Source organism: Triturus cristatus, chromosome 12, assembly GCF_964204655.1.
Source record: "Triturus cristatus chromosome 12, aTriCri1.1, whole genome shotgun sequence".
In the NCBI taxonomy this organism is placed as follows: Eukaryota; Metazoa; Chordata; class Amphibia; order Caudata; family Salamandridae; genus Triturus; species Triturus cristatus.
In genome coordinates this window covers 71,292,326-71,313,694 of record NC_140595.1, presented here as the reverse complement: position 1 = coordinate 71,313,694, position 21,369 = coordinate 71,292,326, and the positions used below count along the sequence as shown (strand labels likewise).

The following is a 21,369-nucleotide window of genomic DNA, read 5'->3' as shown; positions in this document are numbered from 1 at the left end:
TCTACCAACTCTTCCCCACCTTTTACCCTTACCCATTCCTCCATTGCTACCTACTGCTCCCATAGCATGTATATATATGTATATATATATATTTTTTTTATTTATTGTTTTTTTTTTTTTATTCAGATTTTTGGAAGGCCCCGGCAGCTGCCAGGGTGCTCCATTTTTTAAAAGTTCTTTAGCATGAGTTGAAATTATTTTTTCTTAACTACTCCAAGTAGGGTTCACCATTTTGGAACAGTAAATAAAAATTAAACAAAATGGCATTCACACATATGTCATCACACTAGGTTACCACAGCTGCATGAGGTGTATCCGTGCGTGAGCGCATACACAATATTGCAGTATTTTTAATTCAATGTTTTTATTTTGATTGATGCCACTCACCAATAGTAAAAAAAAAAATTTGCAAACCCAAAAGGTCGAAAATTTGGAAATTAATGGCTTTTTCATAGCTTGTTCATTTCTCATCAGAGGCAAGCAGTGCTATCGTACAAAGAGGTCTCAACATAAAAGGCAGATCTGCTTATCACACACCAAGCCTCTGTGAATGTGGAAATGTCCTTGGCATACCGCCAGCCTTAGCTGGCCAGCACGGTAACAAAAATAAGTCTCATCATTTCCTGTACCGGCACGTGGTCCACAGTGTGGCTGGTGTAACTATGACAACCTCACCTCTCCTCCAAGCCGGATTTGGCCTACACACCTTCATAGAAGCAGAATGGGCTCCCAAGTTGGGTAACACAACAGTGGCATAGCAAGGGGTGCCATGGCCCTATTATAAGCAGAATATGGCCACCACTCCCCCATTTGTGTGGGTCAGGACAGCCATAATTGACATGTAGTGGAACTCTCAAACTCCTGGTCCCTGATGCCACTGCACCTGCTGCTCTACACTAGGTCTGGGCGGTAAATTCCGTTCCGCTCACGGAATTTGGGTAATTTTGCGTTCCACGGAGAAGGCGAAATTGCCAAAAATTGCGCGACCCGCAGCTTCGCGAAATTTTTTGCTTGTTCGCGCTTTAAAAATGCGTGTTCGCGAGATATTTCTCCCCAAGCACGCAAACAGCATTCGCGAACAGGAAAAAAGCATCGCGAATGGGCGGAACAAGCAATTTTGCAGCGTGAATCTTTCTGGATTCACTATGCTGTGCATTATTCCGCGATCTGGTGGTTGGGTCCGGATTCGTAGTCTTTCTTTTGTTTTTTGTATTTTGTTTTTGTAGCACAGGTGGGCGTCGACGTCACACCATTTGGTGCACCTCTCGTGACGTCGTCGTGCTTCCTGCGGAAGTCCCACCTTTGGGGCGCCATCTTCAGATTCTTTTTTCCGCCGTTGGGTCTGGATCGTCATCGAGAAGCTCCAGGATTTCAATCGAAGGAAGAAGGAGAAAACACGAGTTTCGTCGAGAAAGAACTACTGAGATCACAGAGAGGAATAACTTACATCCGGGACGCGAATAAGGAAGAATTCCTAAGAATTTTCTTCGACGCCCTTCGAAGATGCGCACTCAGAGGCTCTGAGCGCAATGGACAAGACACCATTCAAATTCTGCCCTAATTGCCACCACAAGTTCGCGCAGAAGGACCAGCATCCGGTCTGCAACCTTTGCCTACCGATCGACCACCCGAGCAAGGACTGCAACGCCTGTTCAGCTTTCGCGCCGAAGACGCTCCGGGTGAAAGAACGCCAGAGAAGAGCTAACTGCAGCATGGAAGGCAAGGGTAAGGCCCCGTCGCTTTACGATCTGGGCCTCTCCACCGACGATGAGGACAACATCGCCGAAGGACCCGACGTCTTCACGGTCGCAGAGACCGATACGAAAACGCCTGACGAGGTAAGAGAATCGTCGAGTTCAAAAACCCCGAAAGGGCCTCGAAAACCCGAGACGGACTCTCGAAAATCTGAGTCAAAGTCCTCAAAAGGAGCACCGGCGCCGAAAATTTCGACGACCAAGGGTGGATCCATGGACAAAAGGCCGAGCGGATCCTGCGAGAAGGACTCCCTGGTGCCGAAGGACGCCGAAAGGCAGAGTTCGTCGAGAACAGCCCACCAAACGGGGCGTTCGACGCAGAAAGACAAGCCAGCGTCGACGCAAGCTCTGTCGAAAAGAGCCGCGGTTGACGTCGAAAGCATCTCCGAAATGGAGAAGAAGAAGAGAAGGCTCGAGGCGGAGATGGAGAGCATCCTTCAGAGGAAGAAGGAGTTCGACGCCAAATTGAAACAATTCAGAATTCCAACGACTCCGTCGACGGACGTCGTCGAGATCGAGGAACAGGATGAATTCGACGCCGAAGGGCTGCCGAGAGATCCTGAGGAGGAGGAAGAAGGCACCTACTATGAAGGCGAAGACCAGGAAGGCGACCAGCAGTCGTTCTACGGCTCGGCGCCATCAACCACTCACGAGCTGGAATGGCAAGACATCGACGCCGAAAATCCCGAAGAGCCCGTGGACACGTATCCTTCGAGGCCTTCGCCGCCCGACAACATCGGGGTGTACAATGTGGTCGTCAGGAGTGCTGCAGCAGCCTTTGGGGTAAAACTGGACGAGGAGAAGCCAAAACCTGATTTCCTTCTCGAGACTCTGCTCCCCATTCAGACGAGGAGCCAGTTCCTTCCCATGCTCCAAAGCGTAATGAACCAGGGGAAGGAGGCCTTTAAGGAACCAGCAACATGCCGGTCCATCACGCCCAGGACGGAGAAGAAGTACAAGCACTCCTCCCTGGACCCGCCTTACAGCAAGGGAGCGGTCACTGCCGACTCCATCATCGCTTCCACGGCCAGGAGAAGGGCCAACGTGCCAGCGACCTCGGGACCACCCCCCGATAAGGAAAGCAGGAGAATGGACCTCACTGGAAGGAAGGTCGAAAGGAACGCTGCAATGCACTGGCGCATGGCGAACTCCAATGCGCTTCTCAATCGACACCAGTACCAGCACTGGGACGAGATGGGGGAATTAGTCAAACACCTCCCTGAAGAGTACCGCCAAAGAGCCTCCCACCTTGTGGAAGAAAGTAAAAACATAGCCAACTCATGCATTAAGACTGCATTGGACGGGGTGGAAACTTCAAGCAGACTAATGGCCATAGGGATCACCGAACGAAGACCGGCCTGGCTGAGAATCTCTGGATTCAAACAGGAGGTGCAGAGCAACATATTAAACACCCCTTTCAATGGGGAAACACTATTCGGGGCGACAGTGGACGAAAAGCTCACCCAGCTGAAGAAAGAGAACGAGACGGCAAGGTCCATGGGGGCCCTACAGTTCAGGGGGATGAGAAGAGGCACTCCAACCAGGAGACCCTACGGTAGAGGGGGTAACCAGCAGGGAGCGTCGCACCAGACGTTCCAGCAAGGACAGCAGGGTGAATGTCACGGCCAGCAAAATCAGCAAAAACAAAAGTGGCAGTACCAGCCTCGGGCCAGTCCTTTCGCGGGAGGGGAAACGGACGTGGCCAAAGGAGACGAGGGGGTGACCAACCCTCATCTAAGTGACTCGGCACGCATGGGGACGCTCACCCCCAACATACCCCCAGGGGTGAGGCGCAATGCAAAAACAACGAGGGGGGGGAAGAGACCCGATCGCCTACGAGCATCCAACACCAGTAGGCGGAAGACTGGGCCTCTACCTACAGGAATGGCAACGTATAACCACGGACAAGTGGATACTGAACGTCATACAACACGGTTACTGTGTGGACTTGGAGGGGACGCCTCCAAACAGAAAACCAAAAAGAAGGCAACGCTCAGGTCAGGAGCTTGCTCAACTCAGAGAGGAAACACAGAAGCTGCTCGAAAAGAGAGCCATCGAGCCAGTGCCTTACAAGGAAAGGAACAAAGGGGTCTACTCGAACTACTTCGTGGTACCAAAAGTAGACGAAACTCAGACCCATCCTGGATCTGCGATACCTAAACAAATACATCAGAACACAAAAGTTCAAAATGACATCGCTACAGGAGGTGCTGCCCCAAATAAGGGACGGAGACTTCATGTCCACCGTGGATCTCAAAGATGCCTACCTGCACATCCCAATAAACAGAAGGCACAAAAGACTTTTAAGATTCAGCATCAACCAGGATCATTACCAATTCACGACCCTGGCCTTCGGGCTAAAATCAGCACCAAGGGTATTCACGAAATGCCTGTCGGCAGTCGCAGCATACCTACGAAGGAAGGGGATTCATGTGTACCCTTACCTAGACGACTGGCTGATCAAAGCAAACACCCACGAGAAGTGCGAGAAACACGCAGCACAGGTGACAAAGACACTGACGAACCTGGGGTTCTCTATACACTGGGGGAAGTCATCAATGAAGCCAGAATAGGTGAAGATTTTCCTGGGAGCAAAAATCAACACCATAAACAGAACGGTTGTGCCCAGCGACAGGAGAGCAGCAGCCCTACTGAGGGAGACGCGCCTCTACCAGAAGGGGCGAGTTCTGACAGTGAGAACAGTGAGCAAGATCATGGGGATGATGGCATCATATATCCACCTGGTCCCAAATGTACGTCTTCACATGAGACCATTCCAAGAATGGCTACAACAGCAATGGTCACAGGCAAGCGGAAGTTGGGAAGATCTAGTGGTTGTTACGCACGCAGTGCAGGTAGAGAGAACTTGGTGGAACAGGGACAACATAACTACAGGGAAAAGCCTGGCACCACCAAGCCCAACTGTGACCATCACCACGGACGCATCTCAAAGGGGATGGGGAGCACACGTGGACAAACTCAGAGTGAGGGGTCTGTGGGCTCCGGCAGATGCGGTCAGACATATCAATTACCTGGAATTGAAGACTGTCCTGCTAGCCCTGAAGGCATTCCAGAAGCACCTGTACAACCAGAGAGTGTTGATTCAAACGGACAACACCACAACCATGTTTTATATCAACAAACAGGGTGGGACACAGTCGTTCCCCCTTTCCACTCTGGCACAGGAGATTTGGAGATGGGCCATACCTCTCAAGATAGACCTGCTGGCAATTCACCTACCAGGGAAGGACAATGTGGAGGCAGACTGGCTAAGCAGGCAGACCTCGGCTTCACACGAATGGGAGCTCAATGGGCACGAAACGCAGAAGCTTTTCCAGAAATGGGGAACTCCCACAATAGACCTGTTTGCAACACGCCAGAATGCAAAATGCCGAAGCTTCGCGTCCAGGCAACCAGATCAACAATCCCAAGGGAATGCCCTATGGATAAACTGGTAAAGGACATTTGCCTACGCTTTTCCGCCGATACCCCTGTTACACACGGTGCTCGAGAAATGCAGAACCAGCAACATGACACTGATCCTGGTGGCACCACGGTGGGCAAGGCAGACTTGGTTCTCCCAAATTCTAGAAATGGCTCAAGGGAATCCACACAGATTCACAAGAAGAAAGGACCTGCTCTCCATGCAGAACGGAGAGGTTCTACATCCAGAACCAGAGAGTCTCAGCCTGGCGGCATGGCTCCTGAAGACTTAGAGTTTGCGGACCTTAGATTGCCTCCAAGCACTATGCGAGTGCTGCGAGAGGCAAGGAGACCAACTACACGCAAATGCTATAGTGCGAAATGGAAAAGATTTACAATATAGTGTAGGAAAAATGGGCTGCAAAATAAAATGACAAAGGACTCAACAGTGCTGAGATACCTCACGCACCTTCTGAAAAGTAACCTATGCTCGACCTCCCTAGCGGCGATAGTAGCCTACACAAGAGGGGAGAAGGGTGGAAGTTTCTTTACGTCGCAGGTAGTAAAGAGATTCATGGAAGGAGCGAAAAGAATCGCGCCACCTAAAAGGTTGCCGCCGCCGGCATGGAACCTCAACGTGGTCCTGACGGAGCTTATGAAGGCACCGTTTGAACCCTTACACAAGGCCTCAATGCAAATGTTGACTATGAAAACGGCATTTCTGGTAGCCATACCCTCGCTACGCAGGGTGAGCGAACTGCAAGCACTAACGCTACAAGAGCCCTACATACAGATACACAAGGATAGGGTTGTCCTGAGAACGGACCCACACTTCATGCCTAAAGTCGTGTCGGCGTTCCATATGAACCAGAGTATTCAGATACCGAGTTTCTTTCAAAACCCAACTTCGAACGCAGAAAAGGCTCTACACACTCTAGACCAGTGTTCCTCATAGTACGGCCCGCGGGCCGCTGGCGGCCCGCCAGGCCTTCATTGGCGGCCCGCGGACCTTGATCGAGATCGAGTACAGTACACTTCTCTGGAGTAAGCAGGGAAGATGGCCGCAGGAGCAAACGTTGTGAATACGCGTTTAATACGTAATCACAACGTTTCCTCCTGCGGCCATTGTCTCTGTTTTCTGCTTTCCTCCGATTGGCCTGCCTGCCTCTGACATCACAGGAAGCTCAGGCCCTTTAAAAGTCAGCGGTAACTAGCGCTAGTTACAGCTGACTTTTAAAGGACCTTTTGGTGAGCTTCCTGTGCCCCTGGTGTCACGACGTCCTTCCAGCCCCAGAGAACCTTCGCAGCAGTGCCTGCACAGGTATGTTTTTGTAATCGTTATGTACATTTGGCTCCTGCGCGCAGCCTCCCCCCTATAAATTAAACTGTGAGCGCATGCCCCGGTGACGGCCTCTAAGCATCCGAGTCTTCCCTCTCTTTCGGTCTCGCTCCTCAGTGAAAACCAAGACTCCAGGCAACGGGTATTACCTTCTCTTTCCTCCTTTCCTTATTTGCTGCCCTGTGAAACATTTTTGCTGGGAACGTCTTTTTCTGACACCAGTGCAGCCTCGGGGGTGGAGAGGAATAAAACATCCCAAATGTAAAAAATAACTAATTAAAGCAAGACCGAGTGGTTGCAAGGTGGCCAGATTGATTTATTTACACCCCAACACATTAGCGCCACTAAAGTGTTTGCCAGTGAAGTGATACTTTTGTTTTCTCCCCTCTTTGAACAACATTGTTTTCCCTGTGTGGGAAAGTGCACCTTGCCTGGAGGTACTGAAATACCTGCTTGATGGGTGAATTGGAAAACAAAATGTATACAGCGTCTGTGTGTTTACGAATGTGGTCTTTTTATGCCATACGCCTATGTTTTGAAGGATATAATTATAAGCAATGGGCACTGAAACGGGTCCTTTCCGGCCCCTGTATTCATGGCCTTACCTTTTCATGCGAAAGCACTCGCTGCTTACATTTCACATGCTTTACTTAATCTTGCATTCCCTATGAGTGTTTGCTTTTTCTAGGATGTTAATTTTTTGTAGGCAGCATATTGTTCTTGTCAAGTGCGTAATTAGAATTGAGTCACATCCAGGTGTTTATAGCGGGTCAGTGCACTGCAAGTTTCTCTAAGTGGGACAGTATGGTGATCAGTGGGGGAGAGGATGTGGTGCTATGGGCAGAGCTGCTGAAGTGTTTGTATGTATAATATGGTTTTAAAAGCACTTGCTGCCTCCTTCCTGGTCTCCAACATTTTTGGGCAACAATAAAAATGTCTTGCTAATTCCAGTGATTACTGTTCTTATTAGAGAGAGATGGTGTTTTGTCTAGTGCAGGGTTACTCATAGTATGTTTGCCTTTGTACTTGCTGTTCTACTTTCACTAAATGCCTTCAAATAAAAATGTATTATCAAAATGTGCTCTTTGTAGTTGCATCTGATTGTGAAATACAGCATTGTCTAATGTTTTGAAAGGTTTTTTTTTTACTCTAGCTCCGCCCCCACTGATCCCGCCCCCACTGACTCCACCCCTACCAGTGCGGCCCTCGGCCACTAACCACACTGTAATTTTGGCCCCCGACAGAAAGTTTGTGAGTACCCCTGCTCTAGACGCTAGGAGAGCGGTGATGCACTACATTGAGAGGACCAAGGAGCACAGAAAAACTCAGCAGCTCTTTGTGTCCTTTGCATCGAGTTTCATGGGGAGACCAGTGACAAAGGGCACCATTGCTAGGTGGATTGCACTAACTATACAGTTTTGCCACAAACAGGCAGGACAGGAGCTAACGGAGGGGCCTCAAGCTCACTCCACAAGGAAGAAGGGGGCAACCATTGCCTTTCTGGCAAACACGCCCATTCAGGACATATGCCTGGCGGCAACATGGGCTTCGGTGCACACGTTCACCAAGCCCTACTGCGTGGACATACAGATGAACAAGGAAGCACAAGTAGGTCAGAAGGTGCTTCAACACATATTCAACGACCAACGCTCATCTACCACCCAGCCGCCACAAAGATAACAAACCGCTACAAAGTCTATGCACAGCATAGTGAATCCAGAAAGATTCACGCTGCAAAACGAATAGTTTCTTACCTGTCGGTGTAGTTTTGCAGCTTGAAGATCTTTCTGGATTCACTAGCGAACCCACCCACCTCCGCCAGGAAGATGAGGCTGGAGGAAGAGGGGGAAAAACAGAGAAGTTCAGAAGGAATGAAATACTACAGAAAAGTGGACATATAATTTAATCATTCGCCTAGGGTTAAAAAAACGAGAGGAAAAAAGAACCCGAAGATGGCGCCCCAAAGGTGGGATGACGTCACGAGAGGTGCACCAAATGGTGGGACGTCGACGCCCACCTGGGCTACAAAAAAAAAAAAAGACTATGAATCCGGACCCAACCACCAGATCGCGGAATAATGCACAGCATAGTGAATCCAGAAAGATCTTCAAGCTGCAAAACTACACCGACAGGTAAGAAACTATTCATTCCACGTGTTTTGCGTGCTCACGGAGATTTTTTACTGTTTCGCGGAGCTTTGCGTAGCGCGACTACGCAAATTCCACCCACCCCTACTCTACACCCAACTAATTCAGTATAAAACACTGCGGTACTGGGCAGTAAGAAGGGAGCTCTGAGCTCTGAATTGTGTTATTCTTTAGTTGTGTCATAAAAGGCACACGCTCGGAAATGCTCCCAATCTAATCCACAATGTGGGAAATGCAGCAGGACAGCTTGACGTTTGCAAGGGGCCTTCAAGCATGGCATCAAGCCAAGACTATTGGGTTGTGGCTGAGCTCATTGGCCCATCTCTTTAGAATCGACATTCATTTGCCTCTGTTCAAAGTTCACTGGTAATTATGTTCCCCTACGATTGCTTATAGTATTTTTTATTACCAGGATTCTACTCACCTCTCTTTTTTTTGATATTCTGTGGGCATCCGAGGGCTTTGGAGGCCCAAGGTAAGGTGACACTCACATCACACACATCCAAAACCAGGAGGGCAAATTTTGTGCAAACTCTCCTGGAGGCAATTTTCAGAATGGCGCTCCTTCCGTGTCTCTACTCAGGCCAACACTTACCTCGCTGGGCCAGTCTCCAATGGGGAGGTCAGTAAGTGGGTCTCTTGTCATTCACAAATGTTTCTTCTGGTGCCAAAACCCCAGTTAAACCGCACTTTGACTGATATTCCATTTCCTCTCCATGTGGGCTCAGATTATGTGGAAATCTCACAATAGACTGAGCTTTGGGGCATTCTGTAAATGTGATACATCTCCAGGGCTAGTGAAGTGGGCTGATATTCCATGCATTCTCAAAGTAGATCGGGACTCTCTATGCTCTCGCCGTGGGCCGAGAGTCCATGCACGCTCACAGTGTGTTAAGATTCCCTACACTCTCACAGTGGCTTGAAATTCCTTACAGCTTTCACAGTGGACTCCGATTACTTGGGGTCTTCATAGTCGGCAGCGATTAGCCACACTCCCGGAGTGGGTTATGGTTCAGTACACTCTTACAGTAGGCTGGGATTCTTCAATGCTTGCACAGTGGGCTGGCATTCCTTGCACTGTCATAGAGGGGCGAGATTCCCTACATTATCCCTAGTAGAAAGAGCTACCTCCGTGTGTCTATCACCCGATGACTCGACTTGGTTGTGTATTTAAAAGATCTATCTATAGGCAGGGTTATCTCTGATTGGTTGGGCTTGGCAATTAATTTAAAAAGTCTAAATCCATGTTGGTCATCTGAGTGTTTGGGATTGACCTTGGGTTTGAAAACTTTAGCTCTAATTAGGTCGCCTCTAGGATATCTTCGCTTGTTAGATGTTGACGATGTAGCTCTATGTAAGTCTACTCTTGGTCGGCTGGGTTTGGAATCTGGTTCGAATCTCTGGTTCATGCAGTTCTACCCCTGAGAGGTCAGGCTTTACACCATATTTGACAGATCTAGAGTCCCCAGGTCTACCTTTGGAGAAGAGACTTCTTATCAGATATGGAAGTCTATGAAAAAGTCTATATGTCTATCCTGGACTGATACTATCGGTATCAGATGTCAAGGTTTTAGTTCCTTGCATGCCTCTTCATAAATAAAAAATCTAAGAAAATTAAAAAGAAATAATGGTACCTCATTCTAGGTACAGGTTGAGCAACTTTTTTCACCCGTACTCAAAAAAAGAAACATTTAATTGCACTGTATGACACAGGTCTTCAAAACCATTTTACCCCAGACTCGTTACATTCATGTTGTTAAAATCAACAACATTTTATTAATTTTGCGATTTAAAAGATTGGAGTTGTCTGTACTAATACCAGCCAAAAAAAACTAAAAGGCTACCAACTATTTCAATTTAGCAATCTGCCAAGTTTTCAGCATATGGAATTGGTGTATCAGTATAGGTTTGTGGTCTCATTTAGGGATTAGTTCGGTGGGATGAATGCCATAAAATAGCAAGCACACAGTTCTCATGATCTTTTTAGGGTCAGGGTATTGGCACAGTTACCATTATTAGGCCCCGTCGATGATAACTTTTGCACCAGTATTCCATTTGCCAAAGTACTGCCGGGTCGCAGTGATGTTTATCCCACTCTATTGAGGTCCAGAATGCGAGCCCTCATTTTCCCTACTCGTGACCTCCACGCAAGGCAGAGCAGAAACACAGAAAATGTTAGGTGAACCCTAGACACAGAGAAAAACCTCCCTGTGCATTGAGGCCATTTGCGTTCGTTAAGAGAAAAAAACTCCAACTTTGGGAGTTGGTTTTCTATGTACAAAAGGATTTGTTTAGCAAGCGCTTTGAACATGGCACCCACTCTGCAAACTTTCAGTGCGATCAAGGGGGTGCGGGTGGAGAAGGTAGACCGCCCTCCGCCGAGGCTCTTAGTCCTGATGTGTAGTTGACTACGGGGCAGAAATGTTTATAAAATAACCGTGGTGTAAATGATATGTTAGGAAGGTTCCTAGTGCATGTGATAAAGCACCATCATTTTAGACTCGATTCACAAAAACAAGTGAAAGATAGGTATACGCCTTCTCTCAATTCGCAAAATCTTCAGACTTACATATGAGTAGGCTATGTATTTTGTAATTTATACACCTAAGTGCAAGCCATTCACTAATACTTGTTATGATAATAAGACTAATATTACAAATGATGATGATGATAAAATGATAACAGAATTCTAGATGGGCAACTGGGAATAACAGCAACATTTCTCACTAAGGGGTTCGGAGAGACGGCATATAGACAATGAGAGCAAAAACATTCCCCCAGTCTGTATATTTCATAAAGCTCAGAGTAGACAACATCCTATATTCAATTTATTTGCACTCTACTTCATGATGCTCCGGGCCGCCTTTGCTGAGCCAACAATCATATGATTCATCAAAAGCAGGATGTTTATTTAAAAAAATAAAATGTATGTCTCAGCATGTTTTCCTTCCCAGGAAATTCCATATGGCCCCAACGTGTAGCTCTTAGACGTAATGACACTGTAGCAATTGGCAAAGCAACCAACATCTTCTGGTGTCATATTGTCAATAAATGTGCCTTTAGAGTTTGACTATTTCCAAGCACTTTGGGCTGCATTACTTAAGAGAAATTCGCATATATGTTGATCCCTCGATAAACTAAAATACAACGAAATGGAATAATATCGGAAATACTCACTGGTTAGAATGTATTTGCTCAAGCATTTGCATCCATCATTTTTAAGTATACCATTCCGCCCAACCAGAATTTCCACTACTGCTGCTTGTCGATGTTGATACAGCATTTTGGAAAAGATCTCTATAAAAAGGTTTTTTGTGCATTATGTCTACCTGATTCATTGATCACAATACTCTATTTGTGTACATGCATATATATTTATTTCAAAAAATGTTGTGCATAGACCAAATTATATTGAATGGCCTGCCAAAAATATTGAAAATGGCCAGAGGAGCCTGGAATCGAGCAGTGCGCTGCCTAGATTGACATCCAAGACTTAACAATTGAGCATCCTCCTAATACTGCAGTAATTTACCATTAGTACAATTTTTAGAATTATATTTACTGTATATAGGTATTATGTATTTTTTTGTTAGTACATTTTGTTTATTATTGTTATTATTGGTATCTTTATTATTGTTCAAGTCTTTATTATTTTTAATAGTCGATTTAATATGATCATTAATGTGTCCATTTATTGTGTTTTTTAAATTATTCATAATTTGTCAATATCATAGGTTATTATATTACTGATACTAGTCCAATAATAAAAATTAAAGTATTTTGGAAATCCCTGTGATAACTTTCAAAATGCAGTATTTCCTGTGCATTCATTGGTCTGAAAAAGACACTATGCAATAGAATTTGTTGCTATTTTAATTTTTTCCCCATTTATACGTGCATACTAACGGCAGACTGTGTATTATAGAAGATAATAAACAACACCAAAGACAAAAATCTTGAGTACTTTTTCTAGTGTTTTGAGAACTTTGCGGAGACAAAATTCACAGGTTCTGGCCACCCAAAACATAAAGTTGAAGTAAAGGATAACGTTTTGTTGGAAAAACAAGGCTATTTCATTGTTCTCGTTTGACCATAGTGCCATCCGGAGGTACCTCTACTCAACATGTGGCCTAATGTTGCTTGTTTCACTTCTAGCCAGCAAAGATGTTCAACTACACCAAATATAAGAAAGTCTGCGATGTCCTCTTTGTCATCTTTGCCGCGGTCTTCATCATCACTCGCCTGGTGCTGCTCCCTTTCAGGTGAGTCGGGATCCAGGGTAATATCTCCTTTGTGCTTACGCGTAGAGTTTATAAGGCCCCAGGGCGCAAAGGAGCGCTGCACATTATCCACTGGTACAGTGATAGGAGATGATACGTGGTATGGTACATCAAGAGAGGATTTACACAATTGCATTTCAGATATTTACAATTGCATTTCACATATTTTCATTTTTTAGCACTTCGAGCTAAGAACATTGTTGGGTGTTTGAGTGGTACCCAAAGGAGGACACAGAGCAACTCATTCACCAGTGGCAGGTGACCATGCCTGGGCACAAATGGCCTGTTGTTACAAGACCAGGATTATTGATTCCAGTCCAGTGCATGGTTTTACCAGGAGAGGATCTGCACACAGTAAAACCACCATTAGTGGTGGAGCAGGGGCTTACATGCACAACCTAGACTCCAAGCGATCTCTGGGTGCGCATGTTATTATACCCCACCCACCAAAAAACAAATCCTGGCCTCTTAAACCCTCCTAACACCCAGCCCATTTATCATGACCCACAATGCCCCCTCCCTGCTCCAATTTACCATCTACTTGGAGCAGGGGCTGAATGAAAGTTCAAAAGGTTTATATGATAGGACCAAGAACAGAGATCTGCATGTGGTAAAGTACACTTGGTAATAACACTCCCACATGTGATTTCCCATTATAGGAGTAACAACATGTGATGCACACATCTTGAGGGGCAAGATATTGGCCGGTTTCAGTCATTTCAGCTCAGATATCTATACTTCAAAACTTCAGGCATGTCTTAATGAGACACATGATGATTTGTCCAAAATCACATGATTTTCAATCAAGCGCTGAGGCCGGGATTTGAATCAGGTTCCTGGCTTTTGGTCAGAAGCTTAACTACTAATTCACATCGCCTCCATGCGAACTCCCCAAAACATTTTCCAGGTGGTCTGAAAAACTCATAATGTAGTTTTTTTAAATTATTTCTGAGATTTGTATTGGTGATGCACACCTCTCACCATTATGTGGGTCTCTTCTGAGACCTGTTTCACACTTTCAATGGAAAGGCAAACGCAAGGACCCAACAGTATTCAGAATCATGTAACTCGAACCTCCTGAGGCGAAAAGCCAGGAGTCGCGCTGCTAAAAGAAACTTAATTTTAAAACTTGTGTATTACTCAGTTTTTTAAACACCCTCCACCGACCCCCCAGCACTTACCCTGCACTCTTGAACAGCCGATCGGAACGCTGTTAGGGGCTGAAATTGTTCTCCCGCCGCCATTACCTGCCTCGAGGAGCCACGGGACACGCCCACCCAGGTGGCCACGCCCACCCTCGCCAGGTATAACAGTGCACGCTGAACCCTAGCGCCTCACTGCAACTCGAACCTCCTGAGGCGAAAAGCCGGGAGTCGCGCTGCTAAAAGAAGCTTAATTTTAAAACTTGTGTATTACTCTGTTTTTTAAACACCCTCCACCGACCCCCCAGCACTTACCCTGCACTCTTGAACAGCCGATCGGAACGCTGTTAGGGGCTGAAATTGTTCTCCCGCCGCCATTACCTGCCTCGAGGAGCCACGGGACACGCCCACCCAGGTGGCCACGCCCACCCTCGCCAGGTATAACAGTGCACGCTAAACCCTAGCGCCTCACTGTAACTCGAACCTCCTGAGGCGAAAAGCCGGGAGTCGCGCTGCTAAAAGAAGCTTCATTTTAAAACTTGTGTATTACTCTGTTTTTTAAACACCCTCCACCGACCCCCCAGCACTTACCTTGCACTCTTGAACAGCCGATTGGAACGCTGTTAGGGGCTGAAATTGTTCTCCCGCCGCCATTACCTGCCTCGAGGAGCCACGGGACACGCCCACCCAGGTGGCCACGCCCACCCTTCAACGCACACGACACCATCCATAAATCATGTGTTTGTACAGGAAGCGCAGCGGACGAGCGCAGCGGGCGCGGCGATGGCGCGCCGAAGGCGCGCTTAAGGCAAGCTCGTCTGCGCTCGTCCGCGCTAGGCAGAGCGCAGAGCCAGACCCTACATCTATAACCACCGACCAAACGCGCAGTTACGCAAGGGACACATTACTCCATCTTAATAAAAAGATACACGACTCATGCCTACACAGTGTATTTGGGGATCACCCCCTCAACCGATGCTCCCACTGCCCGTACAGATTCACACTCACTGCACCTAAAAACCCCTCCCCCACCCCAATACGCATGGCCTTAATCAACTGCAGATCCCTTCCCAAGCACTCCATAGAAATCTACCAACTACTGGAAAACTACGGCCTTGAAGTTCTCTTCTTAACAGAAACGTGGTTAGGACCGGACTCTGATCCTGACATTATAAACTCTTTACCTCCTAGCTTCCTTATCCACCACATGGACCGTCCCAAGGGAAAAGGTGGGGGTATTGCCATAATTTACAAAGACCGTTTCTCCTGTCGTCTTCAAGGCAGCCCACTCCTAGACTGTGAAAACGTCATGTTCTCTATTCAGGTCTCCCCTTGTCGATCTATATCAGGCTTTCTCATCTACCGCCCCCCAGGACCCCTAGGTCAATTTTGCGAATCCCTTATGGAGCATACATACACACTGGCAGCGACTAACCCCACATGCCTGATTTTGGGTGATCTGAACATCCATTTCGATAATAAGGAAGCCAAACCAACCGCCAACCTGATAGCAGATCTCGAAACTCTACAACTAAAGTTACTAGGCCATCTTTCCACCCATACAAGGGGACATCTGTTAGATCCGGTATTTACCAACATCATCGATCTCACTGTCCTCGACCCCATTCCGGTACCCTGGACTGACCATTTCTTAGTCCCAATTAACTGGCAGTTAATCCGTACCCCGCATTCTACTGCCCCTCCTAGCAAACTTTCTCGTTCCTGGTCCAAATTAGATGTAGAAACCTGGAAACATCATCTTGAGAGCTCCCCCCCGGAACTTGATACCAACCCTATTTGCGCTGATGCAGAATTCTCAGCTTGGATAAGCGATACTCTGGACAAAACTCTCCCGAAAGAAATCTCCAAAAACTGAATACAAAATAACCCTCCTTACCTACAAAAGAGCACTTAAAGCCGCCCAAGTCAATTACTTTGAGGAGAAAATAAGATCAGCTACCAACTCATCACGAGATACGTTTCAAATAGCCAAGAAACTCCTCAAAGTACCGGAGCCCCCCCTTTGGTAGAGCCTTCAACCACTCGCTGCAATGAACTTGCAGAATTCTTTAATTTAAAAATCACCAACATTATTAAATCCCTTCCCCCAACTTCTCTGGATGCCTACTCAGCCCTCCCTGACGCTGATCAACCCCCTCACTCACAAATAGCAACTACTGTTTTACTGTCAGACATCACTCCTCTAACAACTGACACCACTCTTCTTATACTCAATTCCATCAAAAGTGGTAGCCCCATTGACCCTGCTCCACTTAACACCCTGAAACTAGTCGGACCCACCATTCTACCCTATCTGACTAAACTAATTAACAGCTCACTCACCCTTGGCATCGTCCCTCCTAGCTGGAAAAGAGCAATGGTTAAAGCACTGCTCAAAAAACCTCATCTTGACCCGCTGGAACTAGATAACTATAGACCGATCTCCCTGCTCCCAGGCATCAGTAAAATAGCTGAGAAGCACGTCAACCTCAGCCTCTCCCACCATCTCGAAACTTATGGACTACTGGAACCCTCTCAAACGGGAATCAGGCCAGGCACAGAAACCGCAATATTGGCGGTAGTCGAAGAAGCAAGGAAAATCATGGATTCAGGAGGATCAGTGGCAGTGATCCTCCTGGACCTCAGTGCTGCCTTCGACACCGTCAACCACTCAATGCTGATCCAAAGGCTCAGTAACCTTGGTATCACAGGTACGGCCTTAGCCTGGCTAGAGTCCTTCCTCAAGAACAGATCCTTCCAGGTGGCCGATGGCACCTTTACATCCAGACCCACGGCCATCAGCTGCGGGGTCCCTCAGGGCTCATCTTTGAGCCCGACCCTTTTTAATGTCTATATGTCCCCCCTTGAGAAAGTCGTCACTCCCTTTGGAATTAAGCTCTTGACCTACGCCGACGACACTCAGCTGGTGGTATCCTTAAGCCAGCAAGACCATTCCCTCCCCAACCTCCAAACCTGCCTTTTTGAAATAACAAAGTGGATGAATACTTCCCATCTCAAACTAAATAACGACAAAACAGAGATAATGATTTTAGGCAATAAATCCCTTTATCAATCCACATCCTTATGGCCTCCAACCATGGGTCCTCCCCCTGTTCCCAAACAAGAAATTAAGAGCCTGGGGATATGGCTAGACGAAGGCCTCAACTTCTCAGCCCAGGCAAGGAAAACGGCTGGTACATGCTACGGCCTCCTAAAGTCAGCTAGGAAAATTCTACCCCTACTTCCGGCACAGTCCCGCAAACTCCTTGTTCACGGCCTTGTGCGGTCTCGCCTGGACTATGGGAATGCCCTGTATCTGGGCGCCCCCAAAAAAGTACTGTCTAAACTTCAGACAATACAAAACGCCGCAGCCCGCATTCTCACAGGTACCCATCGGCGTTGCTCAGCCAAACCCTCCTTGAGTGCCTTACACTGACTTCCCATCAAGGAAAGAATACAATTTAAGTCTCTCTGTACCACTCACAAAATTTTACACGGTAAGGCCCCCCCTATACTAAAAAACTTCATCTCACCTCACACCACTAGTAGAACGCTTCGATCTTCCAACTGCAATCTAGCCTCTGTACCTAGAATTAGGAAAGCTCGCTCGGGTGGTCGAATGTTCTCGTATAATGCGTCCAAATTATGGAACACTCTTCCCCCCAAACCTCAGAGCTCAACCCAATCTTCTTTAATTTCGCAGAGCACTCAAAACTTGGCTATTTCCATGAGGTTCGCCCTCAGCAGGTTCTCGTCATTAGCGCTGGGACGCTCACGGGCAGCCATGCGCTCTACAAATCAGTAAAATAAATAAATAAATAAATAAATAAAATAAATCATATTAATGTCTGTGCTTCTGAGTGATATATACATTCATACACTACTTGGGTTTTCTGAGGTGCAAAAGTCACCAATTTTGGCCACATTTGTTTACGCTCATGCATAATGTAAACGGCGATGCTATTTGGCTTGCACCCACTCATAATCAAGTGTTTGATTATACTGAATAGCCACCGATAAAACAGCCAAATTCACAGAGTGCTTATTCATTACTGAGGGAGTTTCTTGGAGTTACTCTCAGATAACTGATGGGTATTGCTTCCTAAAGGCTTAGTGGACCAGCTGAGATTCAAACCTGTGACCATTTGGTCAAATTAAAATCCCTGGAAATTAAGCCACCAAACTGAGTCCTACTAAAATCCTCAAACAATTACCAAATCGCTCTCAAACCTTAATATGAAATTCACTGCTTGGCGCAACCCCCCCCCCCCCCCCCCCCCCCCACCCCGTGCGTGCAGGAGTCCCTGGGACTGTGGTACTACACAGGCTATGGGTCAATAGATCTTCAAGCAAAGGCCAATTGAAGTGCCCATAATAAGTCAAGGTCAGTCAAGGCCCCTGGCTGGACTGAGGGCTCCATGAAGGAATATCGCAGACTACTTTAGTTCATTAGCATCAGTGCCGCTAACAAGACCGCCGGCTCACAGAAGTGGGCTGTTATGATTTGGGAGATGAATTTGTGAGTGGAATAGGAGGTATTTTACCTTTCGGTGATTACTCTGTGGTTTGCTTGGCTATGCCCTTTACATTGTGGTTTCTCTTGCGCAAGGATGGCTATTTTCCTTTGTGCTGGAGAGGGAGATGATGCAATATCCTGCCCTGGTGGGAGCCTGTTTGTGTACACTCAAATATTGCAGAGTTATGAGTGCTGACTTTTCATTAACCCTTAACACTCCGAAACACCTTCTGCTGAGTGTGAGGTACTGTTTTTGGAAAGCGCTTGAGTGCATGCTGTAGTCGCACCTTATAGGTGCACCACACCAGTAGGAGGCCACCTACCCTAGACCCCAGCACAGATCATTCAAGTGGCCCAACTTGAGTCCCTGAGTCAGTCTGGCATTTTAGCCAGAAGCAGGCTTGCTTTTCCAATTTTAAGTAAAGACCTCTAAGTCTGAGTAGCAAACAGACGGTGGATATAAAGTGAGAATAGGTTGAAGGGGCGCTATACTTTCTCTTCTATCTGACGAAAATATAAGAAAGAACTCGCAAAACGGTGCACAAATTATTCATGTTATTTTAGGGAAGGATGGAGAAATTGGGAAGTTGATGCACCACTTTTAAGGTTGTCAATATAGTTGCCATGCTGGTAGGACATCCAAATTTCCCATCTGGTGTTACCATTATGTAATCTGGATCTGTGCAACATTGTAATCCGACGTTGTCCCTGTCTGCACCATCAAAGTGGACCCCATCATATACAAAATACTGGGGCCAAGCTCTAGGGAGAGACCAGCATTGAAAGACCGACCAATCGGCTGGTCTGTAGTTGAATACAGAGAGGCCGGCAGGGTCAGACTGGCCTGTAGGTCAACCAGGCATTGCTATAAGGGTCTGACAGATCAGGGTGTAGCCCCTCTTCTGGCTTTTTTGGGCCTCTTTCATGGATTTATGTGCCTGTTTTTACTTTTTACTTCCTTGAAATTACCATAAAAACTGTCTGCAGCAAGCACAATTGCAAGCAGTTTCATATCCTTGCTAAACACTTATACAGTTGAAATCTGCCCCTATCTGACTTGGTAATGGGGGCAACATTTATTTTGTTGCCCATGGCCTATTCTCTGGCCCAATCCGACCCTGAGGCAAGAAATGCACGACGCAGGGCAAGGATGCCTGCTGCAGGACAGGGCAGTGTGTGACTGAACCCACGCGCACTGGATGCTTTTTGGTTCCCATAGTTCAATAAATACCCTCTCCCACGGGACACTCCTGGTGGCAGTCTGCCTCCACCACTTCATATGTGGCACACAATTAGAGTTAAGTAAACAATGTGGACATCCCCAGACCTGTGTAGGGATTGGACTCACTGTAGTTGATTTACAGTGCCAAGGAATCCTTAGATTCTTTTAAAAGACCCCCCACACACCAACCTAGTTGGTGTCATGCTTCATCATCGGGGTCCCAACCAGGTGGCCGAATGCCGCCCGGTTGTGCTACGACGCCTGATTACAGCGGAGCAGGTGTGGTGCAGTGGTGTGATGAAGTGAAGTGTGAGTTAAAAGGACCTCTGGGAATCCTGACCATGGGAATTTTATTCGTGGTGGCCCAGGGTATGTTCAAAATGACGAAAAACAACTCGTGGAGTGATTAGTCTCTTAGTTGTCGACTTGGGTCAACATGTTTCAGCCCACAATTAAAGGTATGAGGGGCTTTCATCAGGACCAGGTGAAAAGTGTGAAATGTGGATTGCAAAATTATGTCATGTGTATAGAATGGCCCCAACACACTCGCTAAGGTGTGTTTGGAAAAATAGGAGTGTTTGGACGGCGCCAAACAACCAAAATTGAGGTACACTAAATTGTAGTGTTAGGCAGCCGATCGGAGGCCCGGGAGAGGAACTGCCTCTGGTCCCACTTTGGATCTGTTGGTGGTTCCCATTTTAAACCTACTGCAGCTCCCTGGGTCCCGGCTGCTAAAAATAATTAGAGTTCTCATGTCGGTCTGTTTACCCTTGCACCCACTTTTATTATCGTGGATGGGCAAAGCACCTTCCCTCATTTGCATGGTGACACACCTCTGCTGAAACAAGAGTGTATGCCATTGGGGTCGCCCTGGCACAAATAGTGCATTCATATAATCCATATTTAAAGAACGGGTTGCACAAGCTTCTACGGTCCTTCTGTAATACCAAAGTTTTCCAGGGGCACAACAAAATGATGCAAATGCCATTTCACCCATGGGTAACTTTCTGTAATACAGCCCCTGACATGTTCAGGGAGTTCTGGTCACGGTTAACTTGCATCGAGCCAATGTAACTAAAACACCAGATAACAATGATTTGCAACAGAAAAAGCCAGGACTAGACAAATTGTGTCCCACCGACCTGTACTAACTGGCAAACTAATTGGCAAACCTGTAGACGATGACCAGGTCAGCTGTGAAGGACGTCATTTAATTTGCAAATCCTAACCCAAACACACAGCGTCAGCGTTTCCCCAGTGGCTCACGGGGAGGCCAGAGAGCGGCAGAGCAGGCCATGCATGGCAGCCTAAAGTCACGTAAGCTCCAACTTGAGAAAGGTGTGATTAAAGGTGAATCACCGTTATCCTGATTGTTTCCACTGTAACTTTCCACTGAAATGCTGCGGCCGAGGTCAATGTTTAACTGGCAGACGAGGGCGTCTGGGACATTGTGCACTAAGCTATAGTTAACATGTCCTATATCTGGTGGCCTTCCCAGGGAGAATGAATGGAGTTTTGTTTCCACTGCCCCCTCCCTATCTCCGGG

General features: G+C 46.9%; 1 protein-coding gene across 1 annotated transcript in view; it reads left to right on the top strand.

Moving 5' to 3' along the window:
• LOC146772545 (ceramide synthase 2-like) overlaps positions 1–21,369 on the top strand; it is a 244,517-nt gene that overhangs the window by 210,916 nt on the left and 12,232 nt on the right. The window contains exon 9 of the mRNA XM_085638549.1: positions 12,819–12,925. Within this exon, the coding sequence (XP_085494675.1) occupies positions 12,819–12,925 (107 nt within the window). The remainder of the gene's footprint in view (positions 1–12,818; positions 12,926–21,369) is intronic.